Raw genomic sequence first — 20,471 nt, 5'->3', positions numbered from 1 at the left:
CCCAAAAAAAAAAAAAAAAAAAAAAAAAAAACAAAAAACAAAAACCAAAAAAAACCCCAAAACAAAACAAAAAAAAAAACACAAAAAACAAAAAACAAACAAAAAAATGTATGAAGCAGTGTTCATGCGTTATGGTTAAGGTGTAGTTTACATTGAAATTCTGTGCATTATATAGTTCTGTGGGTTTAAAACTTATTTGTTTTATGTGTATGAATGTTTCATCTGTGTGTATATGAGCATACCATGTATGTGTGTCAGAGCTTTTGGGGCTGGAGTTATAGAAGATTGTGAGCCACCATACAGATACTGGGAACCCAACCTGGGTCCTCTAGAAGAGCAGCCAGTGCTTTTAACCACCGAGCCATCTCTCCAGCCAGATTTTTTTAATGCTTGAATCCTTGGTTCTCAATTGAAATAACTGTTTGGGAAGAATTAGGTGTGACCTTATTGAAGGAGGTGTGACACTGGAGTGAGCTTTCAGGTTTAAAGATTCCAACCATTCCCAGTGTGCCTCTCTACCTACTTTTGGCTCAAATGTGAGCTGTTCCTGCCACCATGCCTTTCCCCCCCATCACGGACTCTGGAACCATAAGGCAAGTCAAATGCTTTCTTTTATAAGTTGTATTGGTCACCACATTTTGTCACAGCAATAGGAAAATATAATACAAACAGAAAGCAGCCTTAACTTCTGAGCTATTTCTCCGGCCCTACCGCATCCTTTTTAGTGGCTGGGTAATACCGTTTCATGTGTGTTATCTGATTCTCTATTGCCAAACACTGATGCTATTGCATGATATGACGAACATGCTAGGACGGTAACAGCAAGCCGTGGCTCCACACAATAGCAAGTCAACCTTTGCTGACCTGGCAGGAGATGACTCACTTGCCTGCACTCATGCTTGGCTTTCATGCTCTTTGAGCAAAGCATCCCCCCTCTTTTTTTTTTTTTTTTTTTGGAAACAGGATCTTACGTACACTATAGAGCCAATAATGAAATCGAACCTCCTCCACTCCTGCCTTCACCTCCCGCGTGCTGAGATTACAAGCGCGCTATCACACCAGTGTTATGCGGTGCTGGGGGATGGAACCCTGGACTTCATGCGTGCTAGGCAAGCACTCTGCCAGCTGAGCTACCTCTCCAGCCCAGAGCAAAGCAGCATTACAGGAACGACATGGTAGCTTAGAAACCAGAAGAAAACATCTGGCAGTCACTCTGATGGAAGAACCGAAGCAACGCTGTAAACACTACAGGTCATTTTTTCCTCCCCAAAGTCTTTCCAAATCTATCAGCTTCTCTTTGTCACTGCAGCCCAGAAGCAAGTGACGTCATTGAAGTTTCTTGTGGTATTCCAGGCTAAGAGGCTGAGCTCCTAGGACTGAAGACCAGGCCTTTACATCAGCGTCCTCCATGGGCAAGCTCTACACTCTGGATCACTTGCCTGTTAGGCTGTGATCACAGAAGTGGTTTTTATTTTACCCTCGATGTTTCAGCGACACTGGTTTGATTCTCATCCTGTACTGCTCAGAAGTCTTTATTAATCCCTTACATCCATTAAAGGTTTCTGTTTCTCTGTGGTATCTTGTGGACATTCATTCATTCATTCATTCCATTGTGTGTGTGGTTTTTCCAGACAGGGTTTCTCTGTCTGACCTGAAACTCATTCTGTAGACCAGACTGGCTTTGAACTCCTAGTGATCCATGTGCTTCTGCTTCCTGAGTGCTGGGATTAGAACTGTGTGACCGCATGCTGGGCTGGTACTGCATGTCTCTCTAAGTGTGTAAAAGGATGCGTCCTCAGAAGACGTCTGTGGAATGAAGATAATATTAGGAAACTGCCTTGTAGCACTGAAGTAAAGATGACCTAATGTCATTGTTCACATTTAATCATAAAGTATTTATGAACCCCCCCTTCCCAAAGAACCAGTCAACCAACCAAAAAAATCCCAAACCCTTACAATTCTCATCTACAATACAGGTCTATGACAGCAATTTTTTTTTTTTTTGAGACAGGGTCTATGTAGCCCTGGCTGACTTGGACCTTGCTATGTGTACCATGCTGGCCTTGAACTGACAGAGCGCCTTCTGCCTCTGCCTTCCGAAGGCTGGGATTAAAGACATGCACCAGCGTTGCCTGGCATCTTTTAAATTATTATTATTATTATTTTTTTTTTAGAGAAAGGGTTTCTCTGTAGTTTTGGAGCCTGTACTGGAACTAGCTCTTGTAGACCAGGCTGGCCTCGAACTCCCAGAGATCCTCCTGCCTCTGCCTCCCGAGTGCTGAGATTCAAGGCCTGCACCACCACCGCCCCGCTTAAATTATTTTTTAAGTAATGTCTTGCTGTAGAGCTCAGGCTGGCCTGGGACTTGTAACCCTGACCTGCCTCTTGCCCACAGAGGTAGTTTCCTACTGAGGGTTCTGTACCTGTACTCCTGGTGGTTTACACTGAAATAAGGCTCTGGGCTGAAGGCAAGCTGGCAGGGACCCTTTGGAATACCTTCCCAGAGGAGCCTGATTCTCCACTGTCCCGAGGAGAGCTATTGCAGTTACAGAGGCTGAAGTGGACATTAGTTTTCTACCTTGCAGGCATTGGAGGGATCATAATTTTAGTGGCCTGTTCCCAGACTGACGGCTTTTGGGGAGAAAGGAGAGAGTGTCGCAGATGGCCAAGAGGCAGGAGCTGAGAAAAGAATATGAAGAGAGATGGCTGTGCTGGAATCCAGGCCTTTAATCCCAGCACTCAGAAAATGGAGCTCTGAGTTATGAGGCCAGCCTGGTCTACATAGGGAGTTCCAGGCCACAAGGCTATATAGTGGTACTTACTCTATCTCAAAATAACAGAAAGGGAAGTGACGAGGTACAGAGTGAAGCCAGCTTCTGAAAAACGACAGAAGACTGCCTTAGACTGGAGCTGTTAGTATAAGCAAGGAAGCAATCATTTGGTTGGGGATAAAAACACGAGTCGGAGGATTTAGCATAAAAAAGCCTCTCTCTGGCCTACTTAAAAGTGTGGGCTAGTCATTGCCCCCTTGAAGATCTTGCTAGAAGGGCTGGGGAGAGAGCTCTGCCATTAAGAGTACTGACTGGGCAGTGGTGGTGGGCGCATGCCTTTAATACCAGCACTCGGGAGGCAGAGGCAGGCAAATTTCTGTGAGTTTGAGGTCAATCTGATCAACAGAGTGAGTTCCATCCAGGACAGCTAGGGCTGTTACCCAGAGAAACTCTTGTCTCGAAAAACAAAATAAAACAGAATTCTGAGCTGGGCCAAGTCATTTACCCAGCTGGGTCACAAATGGGGGCCACTCATGTCCCTGGCAGCGCTGAGCAACTAATGTAAGTTTCTGGGGGTAGAGGGTAGAGGTGATGGAGAGTAAACACCCTATATCCTATACTGGCTTACATCCTCAGACTCTGGGATGTGCTCTTCAAAAGCCAGGAGGTGGTGGCCCAGGCCTTTAATCGCAGCACTCGGGAGGCAGAGGCAGGTGGAACTCTGTGAGTTCGAGGCCAGCCTGGTCTACAAGAGCTAGTTCCAGGATAGGCTCCAAAGCTACAGACATCGTGTCCCGAAAAACAAACAAAAATTGATGGCGGCTATTCTGCCCCAGATCTCTTGTTTTTAGGGTTGAAAATGTAGACTCGGCAGAACTGTTTCGGAGGGGTATACCGGGTATCTCGCGGAGGTAGCCACACTCGGAGCAAGGAGCAAACTACTACTACTTGCGGGGGTGGGGGGTGGGCTACGAGTGTGACCTTTGAACTCTGACCCCGCGCCTCTCTCAGCGCTTCCGCGTGCAGCTTCCGCTCCCGCTCCTGGGGGGGGGGGAGGCGGTCCCAAAGGGCGGGGCTTTGAGGCTGGCTGCTATGGAGGGTGCCTGCTTGAGGCGGGTCTCGCGAGGGGCGGGATTTGAAGAGGTATTCCCGATTGGGCTGCCGAGAGGGGGCGGGCCTGTGGCAGGCCCGGGCGGGGCGGGGCTGGGCGTTCGTTACCGCCTCTGGGTAACTGGACTCGGGCGGTCAAACCTCCGGGGGCCGGGAGAGGCCAGCGGGCTGGCAGCACATCCCGGATCTGGAGTCTCCCCGACAGGAGCGGAAAGCTGGTCCGTGAAGAACTTGGCGAACTTGAAATAGAAAATCCCGGAACCCGGCCATAAAATCGGAAAGTCCCGGATCGCGGAACGCAGCTCGCGGAGCGGACTCAACACTCACAGCCCGGAGTCCGGATCGCTGCACCGCGGGACGGGACAGAGCGATGTCGGGCCGTGGCGCGGGCGGGTTCCCGTTGCCCCCGCTGAGCCCCGGCGGCGGCGCCGTTGCCGCGGCCCTTGGTGCGCCGCCTCCTCCTGCGGGACCCGGAATGCTGCCCAACCCGGCTCTCCGAGGCCCGGGGCCTTCTGGAGGCATGGGGGTCCCGGGAGCCGCCGCCTTCCGCCCCATGGGCCCCGCGGGCCCCGCAGCGCAGTACCAGGTGAGGAAGGCTGGCGGGCGCCGGCGCGAGGGCGCCTGTTCGGTCTCCACGGGCCTCAGGTGAGGGCAGGAGCAGTCCCTGCACAGGCGGCCCTGGGGACACTGCGGGGTCCCTCGGTTAGTGGCAGTGTCGGGGAAAAGGTGAGAGAGGCTCTCTGGTGGAGGGCTGGCTTGAAGAGTCCCGGAGCTTCTTAGCACACGGCTTCTGAGCAACTAAAGATGTAGGCTTCGTGGTAAAGTCCAAGGCAGATCCCAGAGTCGGGGCTAGGGGGTGACCCGAGATATGGTGAGAAAATTAGGGAACAGGGTCGTTACTGAGAAAACAGGATTATCCTTTCTTTGGCTTCGGTCTCCTGCGACTCTGCCTTGGCTCTTTTTTTTTTTTTTTTTTTTCTTAGTTGGGAACTGGCAGAGCGTTAGTGTGTCTTGAGATGGCTCCCAGCTGCTGGCTGAGGAGGAAGGAAGCCTGGCTTCCTACGACATGGGGGACTAAGGAGAGGGGCCCAGATGACTCCAGGTTAGACGAGAGACGGCGGCGGCCAGGTCTGAAGAAGGCCCAGTTCCAGCAACAGAATATTCTAGATATGCTCTGTCCTGGACTTTCTTCTTGGTGTCAGTATCCGGTTAAGTTTGGAGGAGCGGAGAGGCTTTTGGAGTTTTGAGGCTCTGGGGCTGCAGGAGTCGGCAGCGGCTGCTTCAGAGGGTGCTGCCCTGACCCTTCTGACTTGGAAGAGAGCTGTCTCAGGTTGCAGCTTCAAAGGCCACTGAGGAGCACGGAACAAGATTCTGTGGCCAGTGCACTGGGGAATTAGCTTGACCCTGCATGTGGGGCGCTTCCTTCCCCAATGCTCTGGTTGCAAGTTGCTCCAGAAAGTTTGAGGACTTTATGGTTTGCTTTTGCATTTTGGTGCTGAGTGTGGAACTGAGGCAGGGCTTTGCACTTGGCAGACACTTGCTGTAGTAGTGAGCTACACCCCTTTTCCAGAGTGCCTGGGGATTGTGTCTGTCCTTTTCCCACATCCTTGTCACTTTTGTTCTTTGTTTTTTAATGCAGTGTGTCTCGGGCAGCCCAGGCTTCTGTGTAGCCAAAAAGCTGGCCTTGAACTCTTTCTGCCTCTCAAGGGATTACAGCCAGGCACTACCACACCCAACCACTCCGTTACTTTTGCTTATTCTCCGTGTTCTTGATAAGGCCACATGCATCTCAGCCTGTGTGCCACAGTGCCCTGTTACTAATGTCAGAAAGTGTGCACCTTAGCTTACTCTGTCCTCTGCTGGTGTCTCAAGGTAGAAGCCTCAGAAATAGGTCCTCGTAGAGTGTGCATATTCCACCAGGAACCAAATTTTAAGGAGATAACTAGCCAGGGATGGGGTGGGAATAGTGCCAAAACCCCTTCTTCTTCATTTCTCAAAAGAAAATGAAGAGTTCGGGTATGGCCAGAGATAGACTTGGCCCCAAGGATACTAGCTGCAGTTTATCTTCTCCGTGTTGCTCTCTTTGGAGATTCATGGGCCTAGGATCACTGATGAGTCCCAAATCAGTTATTCTAGCCCTTGCCTCTGCTTGCTTGGAACTGATGTGGAAGATTCCTTTTCTCTAGGCACTAGGGGAGATCTCTGTGCATGCTTTTTTAACCCCCTCTCTATGAAGTCTTGACTGTCCCATAACTCAGTATGCAGACCAATTTCCTTGGCACACAGCTGATAGAAAATGTGCCCTTGGGAAAGACCCTTATGACGATGGGAAGGTGGATTCCTCCATATTTTGTAGAGAGTGGCCCTGAGCCGATGCTGAGGCCAGGGTGGCCAGAGGAGAGCTGTGGCTTCTAGGTGTGAGGAAGAAGATGGCCTTGACTGGGCATCCCACACCAGCCAGGTTGACATCATCATCTTCGTTTTCTCAGCTTCTTCCTCCTCTTCTTTCTCTGGGAAAGGGCAGGGGAAGAGGGGATAGGGAGAACCCGGTTAACACTGCTTACTTCTTTTTACATTTTTTTTTTTTTTCTGCTTGCTTCTTTCCATGTCCAGGTATCTAGCTTCCTAAAGGGCTTGGGGTCTGAGGACAAAGGGTTTCCTCCTGGTTAGAGCAGGAAGAGCAGGAATTTGCATGCCCAAGCAGGGCATATTGGGGAGCTTGTCAAAATAAAAGTAATGGCCCAGCTACCTCTAGAGCGTTATTCTAGTTTGGAAGTACAGTCAGCTGAAGGGCTTAACACCACAATCAAAAACAAAACAAAGAACCTACTGTGCATTATTGCTGGGTTCTGTTCATAGAGTCAGGGTATGTTCTCCAGATAAGGCTCTTAGGCCCAGGCAGCCATTGGGAAGATCAGGGCTACAGGCTTTGGGTCAGAGCAGAGCATGCTTCCTTGCGCCCTAGATTCCTTGCGCCCCAGGCCTAGCCTTCTTCGGTGGTTATAGGATCAAGTCTGGAATGTGGGGTGTTTGACCAAGTAGAAGAAGTTACTGCATTCTGGGGGCTAGGGGACTGAACCAGGCTCACCCACCCCTATGGTGGGGTGGGCAGGCAGAGAGGCTGAGACTCTGTAGCTGTGACTTTCTTGTTTTCTAACCCTAAGTTTTTAAGTGGGAGGAGTTTCTGGCTCTTAAAAGCCCAGGTGTAGAGCTTGGCAAGGGGGAACTGGGACTTGAATTGTGAGCAGCCTTCCCCCAAGGCCCTGGGTGAGCTGGGGGCCTGAAGCCCGAGCCCCAGAAGTCTGGAGCAGATGTCTGGGTGGGGCCTATTCTAGGCCTGCCTGGGCTGCCTCATCTTGGGGTTTCCCGGAGGGCTCAGGAGTACTGCAGGATTTATGAACTTCAGTGGAGAGCTTCTTGGGGGACTGGAGCACCTCAGCTTATATCTGCAATTACCCTAGGAAAACCTCAAGTCTTGGATGATGGTGGGGGTCTAACAGCTGTGGTTATCCTGTTTTGTTTTTCCCTCCCCCTTCTATAATTTCTGGCTCTGGCTTATTAGGGCAGAGAAATAGCGTGTCTTTTTGCCTTTCAGCAGCTTTGATGAATTTCTTCCTGATGAGGAGAGACTTGTGGCAGGACTCCCGAGGCCCCAGGGTCTCCACTTTTAACTCCTCAATTGCCACATGCTTCCCTGTCACCCTGCTCCTGTGCTCTTCCCTTTGTCTCTGGGTCGTGTTTCTTTCCCTTCATTTCTGCTAGTGGTCATGAGTCTGACCTTCTGTTGTTGGGAACATGGGTTTAGTTCTGGATAAAGAAATTGCCAAAACTCATCTCCAGGATGCTGGGGAGGGGGGTGTTCTTTAACTTGGTGTGAATCTCCACCCAGGCTGGCCTGGTTGTCTGGTTGTACTGATTGATTGCATAACCTGGGCCCTGGGGCCAGCCTGTGAAGCTGCCAGGGACAGTGTGTGCAAGGCAGAGCTGCCAAACAGGCCTTTCAGGCAGCAGCCCTGTGAATGGAGTTGGGAGGTGGAGGGCTCCCAGAAATGTTAGAGAACTGGGCTTTAGATGAGAAACCAAGAAGCTACTTATGTCACCCAGATTGTTGCTGGTGACCCTTATTCTGCTCCTTGCATCCCATGACAACAATCTTATTCTGAAGCTTGGGGTGGTTAGGGTTAAGTTGAACCACGAGCAGCCTGGCTTCCAGGTGGTGCTGAGACCATTGGTAGAGTCCAGATGTCTGCTGCCTCATTCCTAGAAGCCACCCAAGAACCATAACTTCCTTTTGGGGGGTCTTTTGACATAGAGGTAGGGGCATGACAGTAGGGAAGAGTGTGAGAGAGAAACGGGGGCGGAGAGCACAGGTCCGGGTTGTGGTAGGGGCCATATGGTGACCAGATGGTGTCTGTACTCTCCTGGGGCCATCCCTACACGTGACATGACCAAGCCATCCTATTGTACTTGCTCACCTGGGGTGCTGCCTGTCTTACGGCTTGATATCCCACCAGCTGCCTTTTTCCCCAGCCATGCCACTAGGCATGTCCCCATCAGACTGTTTGTATCCCCTGTACTCCCCTATGTTGCTATGCATTGCCCCTGATCACCCAAGTAGTGTTTTTCCTTCAGGACGGGGAAAGGAAGAGCGAGAATGTTGTGGGGCATCTAAAGTCTCTATAAATAACTCAGAGCTGGCTTTTCTCATCCCAGGGGGAGGACATTGCATATTGAAGCTGGAAAGGTGGTGATAAGTCCTAAAATTCCCCTGGCCCTTCTTTCTGCAAATGGTGCTTCCCTCCCACCCATGGACTCTGGCTGCCTCATTTGTTGGCACGGCTGCCAGGGCGGTTGCAGGGGCGGGGCAGGTGTGGTTTACACGCTGGGCTCAGGCGCCTGTTCCCCTTTGTTCCTGGTCTTTAGCAGGTCTTCCCATGTGCGAGAGAGATGGAGGGTATGGGCTATGGACCTCGTAGGGCTCTGCCACTGACTTGTGTACCTCCATTGCCCCACTTTACCCAGCGACCTGGCATGTCACCAGGAAGCAGGATGCCCATGGCTGGCTTGCAGGTGGGACCTCCAGCTGGCTCCCCATTTGGCACAGCTGCACCACTTCGACCTGGCATGCCACCTACCATGATGGATCCATTCCGAAAACGCCTGCTTGTGCCTCAGGCCCAGCCCCCCATGCCTGCCCAGCGCCGAGGGTAAGAGTTTCTCATGCCTTTCTAGCTCATCACTGGTGCTAACAGGTTCCTTCTACCTTGACCCCAAGGAGACTCTTGGTGATTTGGGAGAGGGTTTTGAAGACAGGGAGTTTGGACTATTACCCTCTTAAATGGGCTTCTGTTTCCTACTAGGTTAAAGAGGAGGAAGATGGCAGATAAGGTTCTACCTCAGCGAGTGAGTGCGTTAGGAGGCCTGCCCAGCTCTGGTTGGCCAGGATTGAAGGCTATCTTCCCCAATCCTGGAATAGGGAAGGAAGGGAGGATGGTAGAACTAGAGCTGGTTGAAGCAAGCCATTGCATTTCTCAATCTGCAGATCCGGGAGCTTGTCCCAGAGTCTCAGGCATACATGGATCTCTTAGCTTTTGAGAGGAAGCTGGACCAGACCATTGCTCGCAAGCGGATGGAGATCCAAGAGGCTATCAAAAAGCCTCTGACGGTATATGCTACCCTAAGTCTTCTCAAACTGTTTTTCTTCCCTGGCCTTGCTTTCCAGGGATGAGCAGGGCTCATCTGCTTAGGCTAGAGCAGTACTTCCCACAGCAGGGAGCAGTCCCCCAGTAGAGCACAGCTCAATTTAGTATGCTTTCAAATGATACCTTGCTATGTATGGCCACTAACTCAGTCCTGCCTTTGCCTTCTGAGTGCTCTGAGATCACAAGCATAGCCTACTGTATTTTAAATAAATATAGAATACTAGCAAATAGAAAAATAATTCAGTCATGAGTACTCACTACAGTAGCAAAACCATTGCATGAGAGTTGTTTTAACTATGTATGTATACATGTCTGTATATGTATGTATGTATGTGGCTGATGATTCAGAATGTAACTTTCACAGCTCCGGGTCACGAGAGCTACCGAGAGTAGACAGAGTAGCTATCTTTTCACATCCCACCCCTAAAGAAGCTTCCTTGTCTTTCTTTGTTCTTTAATTATCTAGAGCAGTCCCCTGAACGGTAGAGGCTTTCTAGGAGACTAAGGTATTAAAGGACTGTAGTGGGTGTTTAAATGGGGGTGGGGGTTCAGAACCTACAACCTCACATATGCTAATCTCATATATTGCTGTATTAAGCCATGTCCTTGGCTCCAGAGGCGTCTGATTTGCCTGGTATCGTGTTGTATGTAGCTGTGGTGTTGGCACCGTCGGTAATCCACCAGCGTGTCTTCCCCTTACCCCCAAAGTTGAGTTTCTTGAAGGCTAACACCACTACTACCAATTTCCAAGGGTTATTATTTCTAAGAAAATATGATAGGGCTTCCAGCACATCTGTCCACCTTTAGCTCATTGTTTTTCCTCTTCAGCAAAAACGAAAACTTCGGATCTATATTTCCAATACATTCAGCCCCAGCAAGACAGATGGTGATAATGCAGGAACTGCAGGGACCCCCGGGGGAACCCCAGCAGCAGACAAGGTGGCTTCCTGGGAGCTTCGAGTGGAGGGAAAACTTCTGGATGATGTGAGTTGGGACAGGAGGTGTTGGGAGGGGAGAAGGTGGGTGTGACTTTAGACTGTGGGCAGACGTGAGTACTCTTTAAGAAATCCTAACATCCCTAGGAAGGGCACATCTGTATCCAGTTAGAGCTTAGAGTTGTTGTTGGGGTTGTTGTTTCAATGCTGGGGATCAAACCCTGGACCTCACACTTACCAGGCAAGTGCTCCATCATAGAGCTTGATGAACATCTGTAGTTATTACTGCTTTCCTGTAGATGGCAGTTGAGTGTCTTGGATTTACTCAGTCACTGGTTGGTATGGGGTTAATGGAGAGCCTTTTCCCTATCACTGCCTTGAGCTCCAGGACTGAACTGTCTTCCCTTTTGATTAGCGATTCGGAGCATACCCATCTCACAGTTCTTTCCATCCCCAGCCCAGCAAACAGAAGAGGAAGTTCTCATCTTTCTTCAAGAGCCTTGTCATCGAGCTGGACAAGGAGCTGTATGGGCCTGACAACCACCTGGTGGAGGTGAGAATGTTCCTAGAGCCTTGGAGGGACATGAGCTGCCAGGGGATACAGAGCATAAAGTTATTGTGCTGGCTGAGTGCCGTTAATGATAAGCTCTGCACCCCTCTTTTCTGACAGTGGCATCGGATGCCCACCACCCAAGAAACAGATGGCTTTCAAGTGAAACGACCAGGAGACCTCAATGTCAAGTGCACCCTCCTGCTCATGCTGGATCATCAGGTGACAGATGCCAGGGTCACGTGGAGAGGCATAGGGATTCATGCGGGGGAAGGGAGCAGGTTCCTCTAACCCAGTGGTTTTCAATCTGGGTCATGACCCCTTTGGGGGTCGAGCAACCCTTTCACAGGGGTTGTCTAAGACCGCTGGAACACAGATATTTACATTAGAATTCATAACAGTAACAATTATGGTATGAAGTAGCAATGAAAATAATTTTATGGTGAGGAACTGTATTAAAGGGTTGCAGCATTAGGAAGGCTGAGAGCCACTACTCTGACTCCTTCCTGTTCTGTCTCTGCACAAGAACCTTTCTTTACTCCTGTCTGTCCCCAGCCTCCTCAGTATAAACTGGACCCCCGACTGGCAAGGCTGCTGGGAGTGCACACACAGACGAGGGCTGCCATCATGCAAGCGCTGTGGCTTTACATCAAACACAACCAGCTGCAGGACGGACACGAGCGGGAGTACATCAACTGCAATCGTTACTTCCGCCAGGTCAGCTGGGTCTACCTTCTGGCTCTTCTGTTTTGGAACCCTAGTGGGCAAGTGCTTAGTCAGCTTTTGACTGCAGTCTACTGGCCCTAGAATAGGCTACTCCCCCATGCCCTCAGGCATCACCATGCCTTTGATGCTCTTTCCAGATCTTCAGTTGTGGCCGACTCCGTTTCTCTGAGATTCCCATGAAGCTGGCTGGACTGCTGCAGCATCCAGACCCCATTGTTATCAATCACGTCATTAGGTAAACAGAAGAGAAATGGGATGGCTCTTTGAAAACAGAATTCAGCCTCAAACTTTACTCAGGCTTGGTGGTTGGCATGTACATGGCCATGTTTCCATTTCCTTTCCTTTGCTGCCTGCAGCGTGGATCCTAATGACCAGAAGAAGACAGCCTGCTACGACATTGATGTGGAGGTGGATGACCCACTGAAGGCCCAGATGAGCAACTTTCTGGCCTCCACCACCAACCAGCAGGAGATTGCCTCTCTTGACGTTAAGGTTAGTCCTTTGTCTCCATAGCCGCTGAGGCCAGAGTGAGGGTGAGCTGATGAGGACAGGCACCTCTGGACCTAGATCTAAGAGCGGTCTCCAGGGCTGGAGTACAATTTGACACTTGCACCTCTTCTCCAGATCCATGAGACTATTGAGTCCATCAACCAGCTGAAGACCCAGAGGGACTTCATGCTTAGCTTTAGCACTGACCCCCAGGACTTCATCCAAGAATGGCTCCGTTCCCAACGCCGAGACCTCAAGGTATAGTCCTCCTTTTTTTTTTTTTTAAATATTTATTTATTATGTATACAATATTATGTCTGTGTGTATGTCTGCAGGCCAGAAGAGGGCACCAGACCCCATTACAGATGGTTGTGAGCCACCATGTGGTTGCTGGGAATTGAACTCAGGACCTTTGGAAGAGCAGGCAATGCTCTTAACCTCTGAGCCATCTCTCCAGCCCCCATAGTCCTTTTTTGAAGGTGGTCCCACCTAACACACTGGGTGACTTTTTCACCCCAAGCACTATTCTGGTCCCAGAGCAGGCTGGCTCAGGGTGGGAATAATGCCACACCTTACTTACCCTTGCCCCTTACAGATCATCACGGATGTAATTGGGAATCCTGAGGAGGAGAGACGAGCTGCTTTCTACCACCAGCCCTGGGCTCAGGAAGCAGTTGGGAGGCACATCTTTGCTAAGGTGAGGCTCTTCCGTTTTTGCCTTCTTTTTTTTTTTTTTTTTTTTTTTTTTTGGAGAAGCTGAAGCCTGAGCCATGCTTTCTCTTCTTCAGGTGCAGCAGCGAAGGCAGGAACTGGAACAGGTGCTGGGAATTCGCCTGACCTAACTGCTCAGGGATTGCTTCCTTCCTTCCCAGCCCTGGAACCTGGCAGGAGACCATCCTCTTGGTTTTGGCTGGGGCTGCAGACATGTAGGATGGAGTGAGGTGTCTCCTGTCACCCTCTACTCCCCAGCTAGTTTCATAAATGTAGTGCTAGGATTCCTCATCGCTTGGTCCCCAAAGCCTTATTACTTACCTTTAGCATTGGCTTAGTCGGGTTCCTAAGATGCCGCCTCAGCCCCTGCAGGCAGGCCCATGGACTGCTGGAGGTTGTGCTTTAACTTTGTAACAGACATTTCTGAACCAAAGGCTGCTGGGTTTGCATGTTTACAGGCTCCACCCTAGGGCCAGTGTCAGCTGGCTTTGGGGCGCTGCGCAAGGAAGAGGAGGCCCAACCTAGACTCTTCCTGGCCTTTCTCAACCAAAGTTCTTTGCCATTCCTACAAGCCCAGCCTTGCTGCTGGTTTGTCCTTTTCTTTGGGTATTTGCACTATTTGGGGAGCAGGTTTTTTCTATGTGGGAGCCACTTTTTTTTGTACAGAGGTAATGGGGGTTTTTCAGGGAGCCCTACTTGGTGCCTCCTTATTTTCTTTTCTTAATCTATGCAAGCGGCTACAGCCGCCATCATCTCCTGGGATGCCATGAGGCTGCCCACCCCCAGCTGCTTGTGCAGGGGGGTGGTGGAGTCTCCCAGAGGGAGGGAATGTGCCAGTTCTCTAACCCAGCTAAAGTAGGGGTGTGTGCGTGCTGGAGAGGAAGGAGAAAGCTGGGAGGATTGTTTTTATCCTTTGTACTTGGTCTTAAGAGAGGGTGGGCCTAAGGCTTGGCAAATGCCATTTCTGGCAAACTTGGAAAATTCCAAATAAATCCTTTTGTTTATTGGTGGTACCCAGACCTGGTCATTGAACAGTGCAGTCACTTAGTAACAGACTAGAGTTCTAGAGAGTGTATCGCACAGACCTTTATTCGAGGGATGCACCCAGAGGATATACCCTCACTTCCATAGCTTCTTGATGGACATATTTTTCTCACTGTCCTTTTGCATGACCTGGAGAGGGAGGGAGAAGAGAGTGAATATATTTGTGTGAGTGGGGCTTTATGAGCTGTGTAAACATGAGCTGAACCCATGGTCCAGAGCCACCGCAGCAAAGAAGGTGGAAGCACATACCTTGGCTACAGCCATCTCAAAGTCCTCCTGAGTGACGTGGACACGCCGTTCCCGCAGAGCATACATGCCGGCTTCTGTGCACACACCCTAAGCAGGGAAGAGAAGCTGAGGCCCTGCTGCTGGGCTCCCTTAGCCCTGAGTTGGCTCTACTACTTCCCTGAAGCCCTACACTGCCCTGCTTCCCTGAAGCTTCCAGTTACCTTCACTTCAGCCCCTGAAGCTCCTGGCATCAGTTCAGCAATTTTTCTCAGGTTGATCCCCCTGGTCAAGTTCATTTTCCGAGAGTGGATTTTCAAGATGTCCAGCCGGGCCTAGGGATAAAAGAAGAAAGCCCTAAGCCCTGCACCCTATCTCCATAGCCAGAGCTCCTCCAGCACCATCTACCACAGACCTCCTCATTGGGAGGTGGGAATTCAATTTTTCTGTCGATCCTCCCAGGACGAAGCAAGGCAGAGTCCAGGATATCAATCCTATTAGTTGCCATGATAACCTGGGAAAAGAAGAGGCGGAATCAGCCAAACAACTCTTGGGTCTGTGTGCCAACTCCACACTTTTACCTGGCTTTTCGGAAAGCCTCTGCCACCTCACCTTGATATTCTTGGTAGCCTCAAAGCCGTCCAGCTGGTTGAGCAGTTCCAGCATTGTGCGTTGCACTTCACTGTCCCCTCCAGAGCCTCCCTCCAGCCGTGAGGAGCCAATAGAGTCAATCTCATCCATGAAGATGATAGATGGAGCATGTTCCCGTGCCATGACAAACAGCTCCCTCACCATTCTTGCCCCTGTGCGAAGGCCAACTTGGCATTAGGAGCTAATGCGCACCCTACCCTCTCCCCTTTCACTCAACAGTCACATTCTTAGCCACAGTTACCTTCCCCGATAAATTTCTGTACCAGCTCAGAGCCAGAGACACGAATAAAAGTACAGTCCGTATGATGAGCCACAGCACGGGCCAACAATGTCTTCCCAGTGCCTGGGGGTCCATACAGGAGCACTCCCTGGAGGGGGACAGATACATCACACTTAGGGAAAAAAAAGCCAACCCCTTTCATTTATCGAATACACACCTTCAATAAATGAGGGCCTTGTGCTGGATCCCTTGCTCGAGGGGAGGGATTTTAAAACGGAGATCAATGTCCTTCTGGACTGTATTCAAGCTAGCTTAGTGCTCTGGAAATCTCTCCTGTTGCTGTTCTTCAGGAGGTCTAGTCTGAGGCAGGAGAAACAGCCGCCTCCAGGAAAGTCTGACGTTTACCTTTGGCTGTGCAATGCCCAGTGCTTCAAAGAGCTCAGGGTGCTTCACAGGCAGCTCGATCACTTCTTTGATCTCTTTGATCTGCTTGTCCAGCCCACCAATCATCTCATAAGTTGAGTCCGGCACCTTCTCCACCATCATTAGTGACACCAGAGGGTCCACCTTATTAGGTAGGATCTTATGCAGAGTGTAGCTGTCATTCCTCAGAGCAACCCGGCAGTTGGGTGTCACCTGGATGAAGGGCAGGGGGAGTCTCAGGATGCAGCGTGGCAGTGCCGCTCCCCTCATCACCAGCTGCACTTACATCATTGATGTCAATGTTCTTGTCCACATCGACTACGAATTTACCCTCAGGATGGACCTGAAGAATAAGGTTCATGATTTTCCAACAGTCAGCACATCACCCCCAACCAGGGATAACACAGGAACCTTCTGTTTACACGAGCCAAGGCCACACACAAAGGGTGGGAACGCAATGAGCTGGTCTTTGGGGTCATGCTTTACCTTGACCAACACTTTTTTCTTATCCATGGCCCGAACTACTTCTCCAACATAGGAGCCCTGTTCCTGCAGCAGCTGCAGCTCCTCCCGCAACAGTCGAACTAAATAGAGAAAAACCAAACCAAACAAAACACAACCATAAAAACTACCAGTCATCCAGCTTCTCATTTGGTACCTCCTTTGTACTCAGTCTAGTCTGCATAAACTAAAGACTGTTTTACCATTTGGAAGAGAAAACTTAGGTCTTGAAAGGGGTTTACAGTGGATATTTGAAGAGGTGCGCAGGGAAACAACTACCTAAGAACAGTGGGGAGCTCACTTTCGGCTGAGAGGAGACCAAGAGCATTGCAGAAGATGGAAGGCTGGGAACACCAGACCTTGCCTCAACCAACACATGAAGCTTTCCACCTTCTCCCCTCTCACCTTTTGCATTGAGCTCATTCCTCTGGGCCTGCAGTCTCCGGAGATTCTGGCTCTTATCATTCACAATCAACTGTGGAGGACAAGAGACAAATCCCATTACTCAAAGGCAATAATAGCACGTAGGAAACTGTATCTTGGCTGAGACATTTACAGGTAGGTTTGAGCTGCTGCTTCAGAACTCCAGCAGTATTTCAGGACCCTGTTCTCTCTGCCAAGGTTTCCTAAGGAGCCACAGGCAGCTATCACAGAAGGCTTCTAGTCCACTACTGGTCCAGGAATAAAGGGATCTAATGGAGAAAGATTATAGCTTCTCATAAAGTGGCTTCTGAAGAGGGAACATGGCGTGGTGCAGACCCTCAGGTGAGAAGGAAGCCCAAGTTCTGCTGCCAGTTAAAAGTAAATTAGTTCCTAACCGCAAGTCTTCAGATGTGTGGACACAACCTGGAATGGGTGCAAGAACCAGGAAAGGAAAAAGGGACCATGGGTGTGTGTGTGTGTGTGTGTGTGTAACAGAGAGGGATAGAAGTGGTTTGAAGGGGGAAATGGGAAACAGGAGGCTTTAATCAGAAAGGGAAGAAGATACATATAGGAGGATGTCTGGAAAAAGTCTTTAAAGAATCATTATCTACATAAAAATCTATATATACTAATACACATATAGTTTAAATGAAATTTCCCCACCTGGGTTGTCAATGTTCCACTCAAGGGCCACAGACTAATTAGTTAAAATCCCACCAGGGGGCTGGAGAGATAGCTAGGTGGTTAAGAGCTCTGGCTGCTCTTCAGAGAACCTGGGTTCGATTCCCAGCACCCACACGGCAGCCCACAACTGTCTGTAACTCCAGTTCCAGGGAATCTGACACCCTCACACCAATGTACATTAAATAAAACAAAAAAGAGCAACAACAAAAAGCCCCACTAGGTATGAGTATCTTTTGAGTAGTTGGGGATCATTTTAGAAGAGGGGGACAAATGATTCTAAAAGCCAGAGGAACAAAGAGTTTGCTGTCAGATTGTGTCTCCTAGAATGCCAGAGGAGCTACATTCATGAAGTCTCATCAACATGGCTGCCTAAACAAGTCAGAAAAACAATGGTGACACCAATGGACAAGCTAACACGGAATGGGAGGAAGCTCATTCATGGGGCCTCAACCCTAGACAAAGAACTATGGGTGAGGAGAAATAATCTTCCCCAAGGGACAGTCCCCTGTGCCCAAACTGGTCATCTAACACCTACTGACTACAAACATATAGGCACCATTATATAGACTAAACAGGTTGTATTTATGTATTTGGGAACACATGTATGTATGTGTATACATATATACATACAAACACATATATATTTGTGTGCGTACACGTAACAAGAAAAGGCCATGAACTTGAGAGAAAACAAGGGGAGCTGGTGTACAGGAGGGACTAGAAGGAGGAAAAATGTGTGTGCATATGCGACGCAGTGAGAATCTCAAAAACTAAACTTAGAAAAGTGAATTAAAAAAGCAAGCATAGGCCAGGCAGTGGTGGCACACGCCTTTAATCCCAGCACTTGGGAGGCAGAGGCAGGCAGATCTCTGTGAGTTCAAGGCCAGCCTGGTCTACAGATTGAGTTCAAGAAAGCCAGAGCCACACAGAGGAACCCTGTCTTGAAAAACAAGAAGACAGACATGCTGACACAGGCCTGTAATTCCAACACTAAGGAGGTTTAAGACGAAAGCCGAGGTGTTCCGGGTCAGTCTGGGCTACACAATAAGATCCTGTTTTAATAAATCAGTCAAACAGTCAGGCAGTGGTGGCACACATTTGGCCCCAGCACTCAAGAGGCAGAGACAAGCAAATCTCTGTGAGTTTGAGGTCAGCCTGGTCTACAGAGCTAGTTCTAAGACAGGACTTTACAGAGAAACCCTGCATCGAAAAATCAAAAAGAAAATAAAGAAAAAAAAAGAAAGGAAGAAACTGCACATAAGCAATAGCATCTACTATCCTGCTTTATTTCACATCTGAGTGATGAAATCACATATAGAAGCATTAAAAAATGGTACACCAAGCTGGGTGTGGAGGCTCATGTCTTTAATCCCAGAACCTGGAAGGCAGAGGTAGAGTTTGAGTTCAGCCTGATCTACATAGGGAGTTCTGGGTCAGTTTAGGGTACAAAGGGAGACACTGTCTACAAAAAGAAAAGGTAAACCACACAGAATAGGCGTAAATGCACTTGGGCTTCAGAAATTTTCTCTGTGCCTTTCCAAACCCATTCTCATTCCCACTTACACCTTTGGCTAACCGTAACTCTTGCAAGTGCTTTTGTTTTCCATATAGGGTTTTATGTAATCCAGCTTGACTCCAAACTCAGAATACTACTCCTGCCTCAGCCTCTTGAGTGCCAGCATTACTGGTATGCCTACCACTCCAACTCAGTGGTACTTTTTCTTTAAATTAAAATTTGACTCAGGGCTAGAGAGGTGGTTCAGTGGTTAAAAGACTGGCTGCTCTTACACAGAACCTGGCTTTGATTCCCAGCACCCAGATGTTGGCTCACAACCTATAACTCCAGTTCCAGAGGATCCCACACCCTCTTCTGGCTTCCACAGGTGCCAGGCACATGTGCGGCACAGACACAGACGCAGGCAAAACACCCATACACATAAAATAAAACGAAAAACTTAAACAGCAAGCAAGCAAACAAACAAACCCTAAGTACTACTCAAATACTAAATACTAAATCAAAGAGATGGGTGTTAAGGGCAGGACATTATTAATATTCTTTACATTACTTGTTAATTCCTAACTGCAAAGAAGGAACTGAAGAGATTGCTCAGCAGTTAAGAGGGCTTACTGCTTTTGCAGAGGGCCTGGGTTTAGTTCTCAGCATGGCTGGTAATTCATAACCACCTGTAACTCAAGTCAGGGGATCCACTGCACTCTTCTGGCCTCCACAGGCACCTGCACAGATATGGTGCACATAAACTTACACAGGCATGCATGCATACACACATATATCCAAAAACAAACAAACAAACAACACAGGAAAAAAAAACTCTTCAGTGCACTCGAGGTGGAAATCTGCACCCATCACTTCGCATCTCCGACTAGCTCCCTCTGGTGTCTGTACTCACCTGGAGTTCTTCAATCTTGGACAAATAATACTGGCGGAGTCCACTGCCTGCCTTCCCCTCTTCCAGTTCCATCTGAAGACAAGTGTAATTGTTAAACAAGGGCCTAAACTACTAAGGGATTAAGCCAAACTATTTCTAGCGCACTTCACCATATGGCTTAAGGAACAAGGCCAGAAAACACCTCATTCCCTTTTCCTCAGATCTCGATAGGTGAGGTCTTTGTGTTCGAATTTCAGACTCAGAGGCTTACTTCTTGGTTTTAACCGTTCCCCTTTGAATCTACTAAAAGAATGCAATTACCATCTACCTCCGAAGACTTTTAGGAGGCTCACGGGGCCGTATATCCACGGAGCGCTTTTGCTCTGTGGCAAGAGCTATACAAACCCAAGGTGTACTACTACAGACAAGCCAACACGGAGGACCCTAGTCCTGGTCCGGCCCCAGGCCATTCCCGCGTGCCTAGCTCTTCATTCAGTTTCTATCCACCCTTGTCCTGTTCAACCCGGGCGGCGCTGACACAGCAGATCCAGTTCCAGGCAGGGTCCAGTCTGACATGGTCTACCCATCGCTGGTCCACTCGACCCCCTTGCTCTCAGCCACCCCTCACTTCAGATTACACGCACTCCGCACTCAGCTTGGGTGGCCGCCTTCCCGGAGCCGACGCAGCCTTACCTGCTCTGGCCCATCAAGCGCCATCTTCCCTCTCTCGGCAGGGATCGCCGGCATCCAAGTTACCCTATCGCGCAGGCGCGGAGGCGGAAGCTTGGGACCCGAGACTTGGCAGAGAAGAGTTCCGGGTCAATGGGCGGGGTGTGTGGCGGGACAATAACAGCGGCTCTAATGAGAGGCGCTGTCGCGGTCGGTGGCTTTGGGAGGCAGTGAAGAGGCATAGAACTTC

The 20,471-nt window shown here is 49.5% G+C and overlaps 2 protein-coding genes across 2 annotated transcripts; one reads left to right on the top strand and one right to left on the bottom strand.

Moving 5' to 3' along the window:
* Positions 1–4,006: 4,006 nt before the first annotated feature.
* On the top strand, positions 4,007–14,007 carry Smarcd2 (SWI/SNF related, matrix associated, actin dependent regulator of chromatin, subfamily d, member 2). Its single transcript, XM_050164222.1, has 13 exons — positions 4,007–4,467; positions 8,904–9,088; positions 9,242–9,284; positions 9,424–9,546; positions 10,412–10,567; positions 10,976–11,071; positions 11,189–11,290; positions 11,624–11,785; positions 11,932–12,029; positions 12,151–12,286; positions 12,419–12,541; positions 12,879–12,980; positions 13,072–14,007. The coding sequence occupies exons 1-13, from the start codon at positions 4,252–4,254 to the stop codon at positions 13,123–13,125; spliced, it is 1,596 nt and encodes a 531-aa protein (XP_050020179.1). The 5' UTR covers positions 4,007–4,251; the 3' UTR covers positions 13,126–14,007.
* Positions 14,008–14,062: 55 nt separating this feature from the next.
* Positions 14,063–20,395, bottom strand: Psmc5 (proteasome 26S subunit, ATPase 5). The gene is made up of 12 exons (XM_050164223.1): positions 20,246–20,395; positions 19,574–19,645; positions 16,464–16,533; positions 16,044–16,141; positions 15,844–15,900; positions 15,540–15,770; positions 15,156–15,282; positions 14,876–15,066; positions 14,679–14,777; positions 14,488–14,598; positions 14,288–14,374; positions 14,063–14,167 (listed from the first exon to the last, which is right to left on the bottom strand). The coding sequence occupies exons 1-12, from the start codon at positions 20,297–20,299 to the stop codon at positions 14,114–14,116; spliced, it is 1,251 nt and encodes a 416-aa protein (XP_050020180.1). The 5' UTR covers positions 20,300–20,395; the 3' UTR covers positions 14,063–14,113.
* Positions 20,396–20,471: the final 76 nt, after the last annotated feature.

Source organism: Alexandromys fortis, unplaced genomic scaffold, assembly GCF_014885135.2.
Source record: "Alexandromys fortis isolate MF-2015 unplaced genomic scaffold, M_Fortis_MF-2015_v1.1 scaffold_156, whole genome shotgun sequence".
Classification (NCBI taxonomy): domain Eukaryota; kingdom Metazoa; phylum Chordata; class Mammalia; order Rodentia; family Cricetidae; genus Alexandromys; species Alexandromys fortis.
This window is presented reverse-complemented; position numbering and strand designations above follow the sequence as displayed.

Coding starts and splice junctions, on each gene's coding strand:
- Smarcd2 (XM_050164222.1), top strand. CDS start 4,252: ATGTCGGGCCGTGGCGCGGGCGGGTTCCCGTTGCCCCCGCTGAGCCCC. Junction 11,786..11,931: donor GCAATCGTTACTTCCGCCAG/GTCAGCTGGGTC, acceptor TGCTCTTTCCAG/ATCTTCAGTTGTGGCCGACT. Junction 12,542..12,878: donor CCCAACGCCGAGACCTCAAG/GTATAGTCCTCC, acceptor TGCCCCTTACAG/ATCATCACGGATGTAATTGG.
- Psmc5 (XM_050164223.1), bottom strand. CDS start 20,299: ATGCCGGCGATCCCTGCCGAGAGAGGGAAGATGGCGCTTGATGGGCCA. Junction 16,534..19,573: donor CCAAGATTGAAGAACTCCAG/GTGAGTACAGAC, acceptor TGTCCTCCACAG/TTGATTGTGAATGATAAGAG. Junction 14,778..14,875: donor AGGCTACCAAGAATATCAAG/GTGAGGTGGCAG, acceptor TTCTTTTCCCAG/GTTATCATGGCAACTAATAG.